Source organism: Myotis yumanensis, unplaced genomic scaffold (genome assembly GCF_028538775.1).
Source record: "Myotis yumanensis isolate MYYU_CA2020_CCGP unplaced genomic scaffold, mMyoYum1.0.hap1 SCAF_4, whole genome shotgun sequence".
In the NCBI taxonomy this organism is placed as follows: Eukaryota; Metazoa; Chordata; class Mammalia; order Chiroptera; family Vespertilionidae; genus Myotis; species Myotis yumanensis.
Window position 1 is genome coordinate 9005915 of NW_027223755.1, and position 13027 is coordinate 9018941.

The window sequence follows — 13027 nt, forward strand, 5'->3', positions numbered from 1 at the left end:
TTGAAAAGATGTCCCCTGTTTCCCTATTAACTCCCTCCACCCTGCTCCTATCCCCCGCCCCTTCACCACACTAATGTCTGTGTCAATGGGCTAATCTCTTCCCACCCACCCACCCCCACCTTCCCTCTGAGATCTGTCAGTCTGTTCCATGCTGCCATGTCTCTGGATCTGTTTTGTTCATCAGTTTATGTTGTTCATTAAAGTCTACATGTGAGTGAGGTCACGTGATACTTGTCTTTCTCCGACCGATTTATTTCGCTGTAGCATAACACTCTCCAGGTCCCTCCACGCTGTCTCAAAGGGTAAGAGATCCTTCCTTTACACAGCTGCATAACGTTCCATAAATGTGCCACAGCTTCTTTATCCACTCATCTACTGTGGCCTTTCTTTCAAAGACAAGAAATGTCACTTAAGAGTATAATAGCAATGTATCTCACAAGAGGTTTTGTTGGCTTGTCTTTGCCTTTAGACAGGTCAAGAATGCAGTGGAGGAGGGAGGGGTATAAAAACCTTCTATCCACTCCTCTCACCCCAGGCCCAGAGACTGGGAGGCTGGCCCCGGCCCGAGGATATAGCAGGCTGGCTCTCCAGACTCTACTGGAGCTCAGTGACAGCACTCCGATAGCTCGGGTCTTGCCTCCTCCAAGAGTGGCCTGTGGACCAGGAGCTTGTTAGACATGCAGGCTCAGCCCAGCCAGTGCGGCTCAGGGCTTGAGCGGCGACCTATGAACCAGGAGGTCACGGTTTGATTCCTGGTCAGGGCACATGCTGGGGTTGTGGGCTCAATCCCCAGTAGGGGGCGTGCAGGAGGCGGCTGATCCATCATCATTGATGTTTCTATCTCTATCCCTTCCTCTCTGAAATAAAAAAAAATATATTGGGGAAAAGCAAAGCAAAGCAAAGAATAGTAGGCTCCGTCCCCACCGCACATGTACAAGGTTCCCAGCTGACGCACATCACATGCACATGGCGTTTGACAGCACCTCTCCGTGGATGACAAGTACAGATCGCCACCATCATTCTTACCCAGGCACCCACTGTTTCAAGGTTCGTTTGAAAACATAATCCCCTTCGCCTTAAAGACAATCTCGTGATGTGTTCCACACAAAGGGAACCCACTCGGATTAAAGGGTCATTGCAATCGGGGATGTTCCGCTTTGCGTCTAAAGCTCGGCTGGGCCCTGAGACAGAGCTGCATCTAAAAGGCACAAGCAGAGCAGCCTGAGACTTACATAATATGACTTTGATCCCTTTGCCGCTTACCAATCGCTGGAATGTCTCTGCTTTTGTCACTTGGAAAGTTCCCAAGGTTTCTGTGCTTAAGAGTTTTGTGGCTCCCCATCTCCCCACCCTGCTCTCTCACCCCCCAGAGAAGGTCAACTCCCTGATGTTCCCAGTAGCCTGATAGGCAGCCGGATGCCGGTGAAGGGGGTGGAGGAGCCAGCAGAGGGAGGGGAGTGGCCTGGAGGCCGGGTGCCATGCTGGGCTTGCGGCCTTGTTGCTGTGGCATCGGCATCGTGGCTGAGGCACTGAACCTCAGCTCCCTCAGCTCTACAGCAAGGAAATTAAATACCAACCTCATCAATAGTAACAGCAGCGGATCTACTAGAACTCAAGGCACTAGCTGTGTTTGAACTCATTACAATCCCGGCCAATCTATGGGAGGGGTCATGTTATCACCCCCATTTTACAGAGGAGGAAACTGAGGCACAGAGAAGTCTGGAAACTTGTCCGAAGTCCCAGAACTAACAGGCAGGGAGCCTGGATCCTAACCTGGGCATCCTGCCCGCAGTGTTGGCCCTTCACCGCCGTGCCAGGCGATCGCCGTGCTTGTTAAATCTCTGCAGACTGGGCAACGCTGCAGAATATCACTTACTGGCTGGGCGGCTCTTTAAAAAACAAAGTTTAAACTGGAAAAATGAAAGCCTCCGGCCAAAAAGCAAACACTGGCTTCTCACGGGGGCCGCTGAGGCTCTCCCACGGGCAGGCAGGAGTGTAACCTGAGCGCAGAGGCAAACAGAGCCTGCCCTGGAGGCTCCACTTCTCACCAGCCCTCGGCGCGTTGTGCAAACCTTCCCGACAAAAGTGCTATGGGGACGAGGCTGGGCTATTTCTCAAGGCCCTTCACCCGAAGGGGACTTGAGCTGCGGCTACTCCAGAGCCGCGAGTGGCCGCCTGGAAAGTTCCTGCGATCTTTCGGAGCAATAACAAACAATCCCGGTTTCGGGTTGCCCGCTGAAGCACAGAGCTGGAGGCCAGACACACTCGAGGGGCTGCTTTGAAGGGACTTTGATTTTTCAGGCACATCCATTCACAGAAATTTCACTCGGACCAAACTCTTCCTGGTCCCCATCATCCGCTCCAGCTCCTGGTCCCAGAAGCGCTGGCGGTGAAGTCAGGAATGAACAGGGGGCTGCCACGTCCGCGCTTCTAGTTCCTTCCACTGCCTCTGCACCCACGTTCACTCCTCAAATCAGGCAAACCACATGCCCACACCAAGAAATGACCACGCACCAAACCCTACCCGGACTAGCCAGGCCCAGATCCCCACAGTCAGAGGGTTCAGAAGGATAAACTCCTCTAACGCCCCCATCTCACAGATGAAGACACTGAGGCCCAGAGAGTCAGGGAATGTGTCAAAGATCAGGGCTTGCATTCGCTTCCCTGACGCCAAGAGCTGCGTTTCCTGGATGTGCTTATGTCTCCCTTCTTTCCCCTGAAAAATTTCTTTCTACCCAAAGGGAGGGGGTCCCTAGGGTAAGACTCTGAAGTACTTTGTGCCAATAACCAGCTTTCAGGATCCCTTGAGAGTGCCAGCATTTCCCAAACACCTAACATCGCCTGCCCTTGAATTGCATTCCTTTTGTACGACATCTTTCTGAGGGGAGAACATGGTATTAAATCATATTAAAAACAAATCAGGGACATTAAGTACTTAAACTCAGGATTTAACCCAAAGTCCCCCCCATGGCCCACAGGCTCCCGTCCAAACTCACCTTCCCGCTCTCTCCATTCACACCAAACACCCTCCCACCTCGGGGCCTTTGCCTTGCTGTTCCCTCCACCAAGACAACAGCTCCAGGAAAGCGCACGGCTCGGTCCCTCACTCCCTTCAGGAATCCGCTCACACGCAGGAGTCTGCTCCGAAGGCCTTTCACTCCCACGTGCGTCCAGAGTGGCCCCGGCCTCTTCAATTTCCTGTGTCCCTGACGTTACCTGAGAGGCCCATGCTTAGGGTCTGTGTGCCCGTTAGACTGTATGGCCCGTGAGGGCAGAGACTGTGTCTTGCCTACTGCAATTTTCCAGGCAGTCAGAAGTGATTTGAGGGGGGGGGGGGGACGAGGTAATGTGAATCTTTAGTTTTGATTTGCATTTTTAGTTTAAAGTTTCTATTCTGAGTTTCCTTACACCAAGACACACCCATAAACCTGCATAACCATGTATTTCTCGGGTTCTAATGTAAGTTCTTAGGGAGAAGCTGTCCTTTATGTTATCACTAGAGGCCCGGTGCACGAAAATTCATGCATGGGGGGGGCGTCCCTCAGCCTAGCCTAAGCTGGCAGTCAGACATCCCTCTGGCAGCCCGGGAGCCCTCGGGGGATGTCCGACTGATGGTGGAGAGCGGGCCTAAGCTGCAGTCAGGCAGCCTTAGTGCTGCCGAGGAGGCGGGAAAGGTTCTTGCCACCGCCGCTGTGCTCGCAGCAGTCAGCCTGGCTTGTGGCTGAGTGAAGCTCCCCCTGTGGGAGCGCAATGACCACCAGGGGGCAGCTCCTGTGTTGAGCATCTGACCCCTGGTGGTCAGTGTGCGTCATAGTGACTGGTCGTTCTGCCTTTAGGGTTAATTTGCATATTGCCCTTTTATTATATAGGATAAGCTTAATTTTGCTATCCAACATGGTACAAAGTGTGGTGCCCAGACCAGCACATCAGCATCAGCAAGGAACTTGTTAGAAATGAAAATTTTGGGGCTCCTGCCCTGACTCAGGGGTGGAGCCCAGCAATCTGGTCTGACAAGCCTCCCAGGTGATTCTGATGCAGGTTCATTTTCCCCATTACTGGCACAGTAGGAAGAAGTAGGAACTAAAAACCAGCATTCTTTGGCTTCGGTCTCAGCTCTGCCTTCCCTCCTATGTGACAACAAAGTCACTCAAATTCACTGGCCTCAGTTTATTCACCTGTCCATGTGGTCACTGAGGCCTCTGCCAAGTTCCCAAAGTCAATGCTGCCCCGTGTACATTCTAATGAGGTCACTGAGCTCCAATGAGGCTCCGTGCACACCAAACATTTCAGCGGGACACCCCTTCATCCTGAAGGATCTGGATTCCCATTTCAGATTGTAATCTGAGGGCAAGACAGGCAGTACGGACTCTCTAAGAGCTTCTAGTTACAAAGCCTTGGAACTAAGTTCTACTCCGCCAGCGGGGACCCACCCCATCAGCCCAGAGAGAAAGCGCCTGGGGAGCAGCGCCGGAGCTGCCGGGCTGTCAGTGATGTCAAAAGCAGGCGCAACAGAGACTCCGTCGCTGCTTCTGCGAGGAACCCAAGTGGCAGAAAGGCTGAGAAATGGGACACTGGTTGCCCTTTCCTGCTCCGTGTTCCAGGTGGATATAATCAAAGGTGGCTGCCTGAGAGAAAACAAAGGCTGCAAAAACAGGATTCCTGTCTGAAGTGCTCACGACGGGCTCACAGAATCGGCAGGGCTACCTTCTGGGGACAGAGACCTCCTGGGGACAGGAGGGAGGAGACGCGGATGAAAGACGACATCTTCAGATCTAACAGACCCCACAGCATTGCAGCCGAGTGTTAGCCCTTCAGGATGGCCTGGCCTCAAAACGCCACCTGGAAATAGCCCTGGGGCTGCAGGAAATCTCCATTAGGGCAGATAGAGAGGTTTGTCTCTTGTGGTCATGACAGACCTCCAGCCTCTGCACCGAGAGCTGAGAGTAGGCAACTTGTGCTAATTCCTGAACCTTGTTAACCCGCCTGTTCTTCTTCCTGAATTACTCCAGGGTGACTGAGGCCACCAGGTGAGAAACACCCCGGGGAAACTGACGGCCTTTAAAATGGGGGAAAGAATGAACGAGGGTGTTGACCGACTGCGTCACACGGAGGAAGCCCCTAGCCCAGCAGCGGGCCACTCGGGATTAACATGATTCACAACGATTCCTTTCTCATTAACCGCCTGAGAATGAACTCTGACCCTGACAGTCTACTAACAGGGATGAGAGAAGGACACAGGTAACTGAGACCCATCAATCCCAGATGGCTGAGGAGACAGTGGCGACCACGGGTCTAATCGCTTTGGAAAGCAGAAAGGGCTTCGTGGAGGAGACCGCAGGCTGGGCCTTGAATGACACGCAAGACCCGGTGGGAGGGGCGGTGGCGGTGGCATCCGGGAAGGCAGGCATTCCAGGGGCCCCGGTGAGGAACAGGAATGTGTCTAAAGGACAGGCGCGTGCTAAGTGATCTGTGTGCCGTGACCCTTGAACTGCCGGGATGCTGTCAGCGTGAGAACCGCCTGCTCCAGGTGCCCTCTCCCGTGGGGTTAGACGGAGTGGAGGTCACTGCCTGGTGGGTGGGACCCACGCCCATCCGCCGGCTCTGCTCTCCATCACAAGGCGCTACTACAGTTCCCAGGCTCTGCTGACCTCCGCCTTTGGGAGTGGGTCCAGCCAGCGGGGGGCACGCCAGAGGACGGAGGGAGGGGGAGAGGCAGTCTGCTTCAGCTCTGAACATGACCCAGCTGAGTGTCTGAAGCCCTTCAGCCTCAATATACTTAATCCGGCTTTGAAAACAGGTTCAGAAGGAAAAATCTGGTGACTCACCAATATTTTCTCAGTGTAGTTCTCAATTTCCCATTCAGTTCTCTTCCGTTTGCACCACTTCTGTGGTTACAAGTCTTCCCTCTAAAGCGCAATTTTGCAATAAGATCTGTTCGGCTTTAACATACCCTATTTCCCGTTAAAAAGCTCGTGAATTATATTACTTTGACATGATACACTTTAAGCCCAAATTTAGCTTTCATTTTAATTTTATTTTGTGCACAGCATTACACACACACACACACACACACACACACACACACACGGGCTCCCGCCTCCCTCCGCCCACCTGTCAGCTCTCAGGGGGTGGGGCCTGCTGGAGTGTTCTCAGTTTGGGCTGAGCATTCAAGTCACCTGGGTGCTTTGAAAATCCCCAGGCCCAGACTGCACCCCACGCTCACGACACTGAGGGGGACACCCAGATTTTTCAAAGCTGTCAGGTGATTCTAATGGGAGTCAAGTTGAGAACCACTGGTCTAGTGTCCAGTGGGGCACTGACCTTGAACTGCAATGATAAGCCCTTCAAGGAGAGAAGGAAACAATGGTCACAGTGTTGCTGTTTTTCCTTTAGTTCGGGATGGCCTCATGTTGCGAACAGCACTAACACTGGCTTCTCTTCCCCGCACCCGCCCATACTCCTGACCCACCCTGCAAGGCCCACCTCGCTGCACACCGGGGCCAGGAAGCATGAGCAGCTACCGCAGTGCGTCCCCGTCTCTCCCCTTCTTGCACCCCTTGCAGTCGAGGATTTTACAGTGAGCAGGACGGCCGTCGATCTTGTCTCCTCAGCGAGATGCATCTTCTAGACGAGGACCCAATTTCCTCCTCCTGGGGCTGCGCTTACAATAGGGTTTGGAACATTGCAGAGGCAGGGAGTCCCTCCCAACGGCTGGATTAACGCAACAAACATGTGGGCCCGTTGGCTGGTAGCAGCAGAGGTTCCATCACCTTCAAAAACCTCGCTGACCCAAACCAGAGTGGCTTTGCTACAGCAGCAACTATATTATATCCTTCAGCGTATCCCTCTGTCCAATGGCAACAGGTCTTAGGACAGATGGGGTGGCTCTGCCTGGAAGGGGATTTTGCAGGGAGGGAGGCTGCCGTTACACACAAAGTCTAGCAGTTTTAGGTAAATTAACTTGGCAGCCAAATTGACTTGATTTCCAAGACTCAACGGCTGGAATGCAATACCCAATACATCCTGTTTTGAGAAACAGCAATAAAGGGCACCAAGCCCCCAGCCAGAAAAACCCCTTGTCACATGACTTACCCAATTCAAGGGCTCCCGCCCTCCCGTATTTCAGATTTAAGCTCCACAGAGTCATTTAAGAATACTTGCACAGGTTCTTGCTTTCAAAGCCACAAAGATCAGGTTTCTGAAGCGTGGACCGTGTGTGCAGACGATATCTATCTCTCTGTCTATACATACATGCCTGGGTGGTATTTCTTCAAATGCTACAGTCCCAGCAGTGATTTTATTTAGTCTGGTTGTTCCTAAGACAAACACACATAACGTTCACTAAACGCGCACCACATGCAGGGGAGACCATCTTGAAGCAATTAGACTGCTCCGTGGCCAGAAGTCTCGGGCCAGGGCGCCCTCCCACTTCCTCACCTCCACCGGGAACGGGAACGGATGGGCGGAGAGAAGCCAGGCCCGGCTCCACAAACACAGCCTGCAGCTCAACCTTCTGCCCGGCTCCATTCCGTTCGCTCCTGACCCAGGACACCACCCTTCTTCTACTCTTTCCTACATGAATTCCAGCCATTCGGTTGCTTTCCCTCGTTTGTAGCCCCTCTCTGACCAGCTTTGGAGGGAGGGAATTTTCAGGCAAGGTTTCTTATCCACCCCGAAAGGCAGTGCTGCAGGGAGAGACGGGAAAGGCTGAAGAATGCCCAAACTGCCCATCTGGTCGCTGACCTTGGGTTGGGAGGCTTCTGGAGAATGTCTGCCGACGTGGCTGCCTCGGCCGCCTCATTCCCAGGACTTTGGGGGTCATCTGGTGTTTAGGTAGGAAAGGCCGAGCATTTTCCTATTTAAACTGCACTGGAAGCTGGGGGAGCCGAGTGACGGGTTGGGACATTCACCAGGAAAGCCCTTTTCCTCTTGGACCCCCAGCTACTTCACCCCTAATGCATTACCCAGGAGCTTTTCACCGGCAAAAAAGAGAATGTTTTATCCTGAGAACCACCCTGAAAAGTCGCTCCCACAAATTCGGACCAAACACCCCTTCTGTGCTGAGGAGCGTGGAAAAGACCAGCACAGCTGCAGACATCCCTGATCCTGTCCTGGGCGAGCTTCCCGCGCTGTGCGGGATGCAAGTCTCTCAGACAACGAAGGTTTGTCCTAAGCTGCTGAGTCTTTTGTGCTGTTGCTCCTGTTCTTTCAATGTAAGAAAACACATCAAATTCTAAACTAGGATTGCAGTGGTTTAAAGAGAAGAAAAGCCACAAAAGGACTGAGCACATCAGAGAGGGAGGCGTCTGGACTGGACAGAGAAGCTGGGCCGCCACCTGGACCTTCTCACCTGAGGGGAGGGCCGGGCGCAGACAGCCCCACCTCTGGTAAAGGCGAGTGCGAGCCAACACTGAGCCAAGTAGGGGTTGGGCCAGTGGGGGGCCCTTGAACGCCAACATCAGGGCTCCAGGTTGTCAGGCAACAGAGAAACACTGTGCGCCACTGAGCAAACTAGCAAAGTGGGCTTTCACAAAAGCTCCTAAAATAGGCCCCCATCCTCATTCTGACATGCAGGCGGCTAAATCACAGGGTAAACCCGAACAAGCAGGCAGAGAATGAGGCCACGTACCAACAAGGACCTAACTTTCAAGTGCATGACCTGGCCTTGCCCTTAGGAGACAAATGCAAAACATTGCACACACGTCCCAGTGACATGCTGGCTGTGCAGGCTGCACAGGGCCAGCAGGGCCAAGAGCTCCAGCGGAGGGGACATGCTGGGCTGGCCTGTCACACATGCAGAACCGCTCCCAGCAGGTCAGCAGTTCACGTGCTACCACACCAGCACCCGTGGAAAGAACAGGCACAGGAACAGAAAAGTCTCCATGGCGGGAAAATCAAGCGAGGGAGACGATACACAGGCAGGCAGGAGTGCACGGACCACGCCAACTCCAGTGCAGACGTGCAGGCTACACCACGGGACCCACACTGCCCGGGACTCGCTGTTGTAGAGCACCCTTGGCCTGGCTAACATCATTCCATGATGCCGGAAGGACAGGAGAGAGTGTTTCCAGCGACAGCCCCTCTCATTCTGCACACGAAGACCATTAGATTTGAAAGAAAATATGAAGCCAGATAGATGTAATTCTGTGGTGCCTTTCGCACTTAAATTCTTGTAGTTATCAGTCAGTAGCTGTCATCATCAAAAGAATATTCCAAGCAGAAAGATTACATGTTAACAGATGAGTAGCTCTGGAAAACTGTGCACTGAAAAAATAAATACCCCCTTTCTCCCTTTTTCACGTAGTTCTAACTTTCCACGTAAGTGTCATCGAAGGGGAAAATGGCGGGCTTGCACGTGCAAAGGTGGACGTGCTAGTACTGGTTCCAGAGTGAATGCAGCAAAGGCTGTATCATGTGGGCCTTCGTTTTACCATCTGCAAAATGGAGGTGGCCATTTTTGTATAACTGCTCTGTAAGTGAGTAAGATGAAGAAGTGATTCATGCTACAGAGATGGACCTTGAAACCACTGTGCTAAGTGAAAGAAGCCAGAGACAAGGGCCCCACATTGTATGGTCCCGTTTATATGAAATACCCAGAATAGGCACATGCATAGAGAGAAAGCAGACCAGTGGTTGCCACGGAGAGGGAGAGGGGAAAAGAGGCTGGGAAGTGTCACTGCTTAATGGGTACAGGGTTTTACTTGGGATGATGAAAAATGTCTGGACATAGACAATGAAAATGGTTGTACAACATTGTGAATGTACTTAATGCTACTGAAATGTATACTCTACTATGGTTAAAGTGATAAAGTTTATGTTATGTACTAGAGGCCCAGTGCACAAAATCATGTGTGCATAGCTCACTGTTGCTTGCTGCTGCCAGCAGCCCTGCCCGCCACTGTGAGCTGCTGCTAGCAGGCTGGGGGTGGGGGGCGGCGGCAGGAGGGACCGAGAGGTGGCCAATGCACCTCATGGCGACTGGTCGAGCAGTCGTTCCAGTCATTACACTTATGGTCCCTGGCCTTTTATTATATAGGATATTTTACCACAATAAAAAGAAAAGAGAGAGAATAGAACAACCTTCTGTGTCCTCTATACATCCTTATTAACAAAAGGAATAAATTTATTCAGCTGATCACAACCGTGGCTAAGCTGCTAATCTAAATGTTCTATTTTCACTTCAGTGGGTACTGTCTTAGACAAAACTATCATAAACCATTATCTCCCCTTTCCCTGGCACAGCTGTGAAAGGTGGTTTTGTGCAGACACTTGCAAAGCTGGACTGGGGGAGGAAGAGCCAAGAAAGCTGTGTAATGCTGCAAGAAGTTGTCCAAAAGCACCATGTCTAGCACCAAAAATCTCAGGATAGCGGCCTCCGCCCTTGTCCATCCAATAGCTCTGACTCCACATGGGGCATGGTGGGAGAAGGTTAATTGACTCGTTCAACACATACTTCTGGGTATCTACAACAAGCTTGGCGGTGGGCTAGATGGTGTAATTATAGCCGTGTAAAGTTACAGTCCCTTCTATCAAGAGAATTTTAATCTAGAGGGCAAGAGGGATAAGCACCAACAATTACAGAAGGCTGGGAAGGCTCAACACATCAGCCAACAACCAAGGCCTGCCCACTATTGGGAGCCCTGGCTGTCAAGTCAGAGTTCACCGCGTTTGCGCCCTGTGCCCCACACCCCACAGATAGGCCTCTGCAAAGGCAAAGTCAAACCAGAGCTGGGTGGGGGGGTGACACTCAACCTGGGGCTTTGGCTGAGGACAAGCCCAGCTCCTAGAGGACCAGACAGGGACTGAGAGAGAACGCTTCTCTCTGAAACCACCAGCCTGTCCCTAGACAAAGCTCAGCCCCCTGAGCTATCGTGTGGCTCCCTCAACACCAGGGTCGGCGTCTATGCTATGGGATCTAGTGGGTGTCAGGAAGAGGGTTTAGTTGGCAAAAGTTGCTAAAATGTGATGCCCAATCTTAGGAAAACGTGCCCTTTATTCTCACTACTGATCCTTCAATCTAGTTTCTAGATGCTGGTTCTCTCTGGTTGACCCTACGTGGGACACCATAAAGTATTGATTCCTGGGCCTTTCCACAGACCAAGTGATACAGGACATCTGGGGTGGGCACGGCATCCGTATTTCTAAAGCACCCCAGGCTATTCTAAAGGTGGCAGGGTTGAGAACACCCTCATCTAGGCTAAGAAGCAAAGGGAACGGGCTTTATCAAGAGCCTACTATGGGCTGGGTACTGTGCTAGCTCCTTGCATACAGTATCAATCTCTATAGGTGCCCCACCAATTATCTTCTTGGATTTGTTCTGGCCATAAACATATGGTCCCTTAGAGTAGCACTCAACCTTGGAGGGACAGGAGATTAGGAAAAGATACGCCAGTTTCCTTACCCCCTGGGTGGGTAACTCTGAGGCACACTTCAAACCTGGGGTGGGCAAACGCTTTCTGTAAGAAGCCAGACAGTGAGTATGTTCAGCTTTGTGGGTCATACAGTCTTTGTCCTGACCACTCAAATCTGCCTCCACAGTGCAGAAGCAGCCACGGGCAACGATCAATAATGGACTTGGCTGCATTCCAATAAAACTTGATTTACAAAGACAGACAGCAGGACATAGTTGGCCTAACCCTTGCTCTAAGTCTAAACAGATTCCCAGAAAGTTCTCAGTGAAAATGCGTTCCAGTTGACCCTAGCAGTAACCTGCCAATAGCAGGCTATTTCATCCCCTCACTGCGCACTTCCTGGGGTCACTGGTGAGAGAAACTCCCTGCACTCAGATTCTTGTCTCTTAGCCTGCTCTGGGGGCGCCCACCCAGTGTCGGTATCTTGTTTTAGACTCACAAATTCTATGGAGTTGAATACACCATCTCCACTTTACAGTGAACAAACTGAGATTCCGGGACTGCAAAACTGATACGGGATAGGGTCCAGATTAGAAGTCTATTTGGCTCCAAAGTCAATGATTTCTCTACTGCACGACCGGAGTAAGTATGGAAACACACACACACACACACACACACACACACACACTCAAATAGCTTTAATTATGGCGAGCAAGATTCCTACTACTCATGAAATTACTGACCTATGTAAGAAACGGGTTTAAAAAAAATAATAGAAGTAGTAAGGTTTCACGGTTATGAAAAAATACCCTTTCTCTTTTATGCTGTATCTAGGCCAGGATAGAATTCATTTCCCAGCTATCAGCTGGTTGCCATCCTGGTGCTTTCTCCTCTGGTGGAATGTTTGGCTATACTTGGGAACAAATCCAGCCATTCAAGGTAAAAACCCCTGTGTCACTTGGAGCCTGAAGAGAAAGGAACTAGATTGAAAGGCCCTCTTCCATACAGTAACATGGGGTTATGGGGACAGCAATTTCTCAAAGCCCCTTAAAGGCACTTGTGAAGGTCCCCTGCGATCCTAGGGGTTCCAGAGAACCGAGAACCCACACAGTTAGAAACCACTCTTCATAGCTTACGCGGTCTTGCCCTCGCTGTCCTGTTTGGTGGCACTGGCCCCCTTCTTGCCCAGCAGCGAGGCCACCTTCTCGGCATCTCCGTTCTCCACGGCCTGCAGCAGCCGGTCATCGTTCTTGTTCCACTCATTGGTCTGTGGAGCAAAAGGGAGACACAGTGTCAGCAGACAGCAGTGGCCACGGCCGTGCTCACGGCAGACCCTCAGGCCTCCTGCTCCCATCCTTCCCTGCTGTTGCTCAAATCAAACTCTTCCCCCACAAATAGGCGCCTTAACAATACCTTCCCCTTCACCACGGCGGCACTCAAGAAAGCCGGCTTCCCAAAAGGAAACATCAACAGTTTAATGAAATAGCAGCCGTCACCAAACTCTGCAATGAAAGTACTTGTTTGAACTGAAGTTGGGGAGATGAGGCAACTTACAAAGACCTCCGGGCCAGTTTACACATTAGCTTGTTTCCAGCTCAACCCGACAGCTGGCCTCTCAGAGCAGTGGCCTTTGACCTGGCCCACAGCTCACGGGGCCCACGGTGTTACAGAACCAA

The 13027-nt window shown here is 51.7% G+C and overlaps 1 protein-coding gene across 2 annotated transcripts in view; it reads right to left on the minus strand.

Moving 5' to 3' along the window:
* Positions 1 to 13027, minus strand: part of RAI14 (retinoic acid induced 14) — a 122534-nt gene that overhangs the window by 34555 nt on the left and 74952 nt on the right. For both annotated transcript variants that reach the window (XM_070411851.1, XM_070411850.1), the window contains exon 3: positions 12488 to 12618. In XM_070411851.1, coding sequence (XP_070267952.1) covers positions 12488 to 12618 — 131 coding nt within the window. The remainder of the gene's footprint in view (positions 1 to 12487; positions 12619 to 13027) is intronic.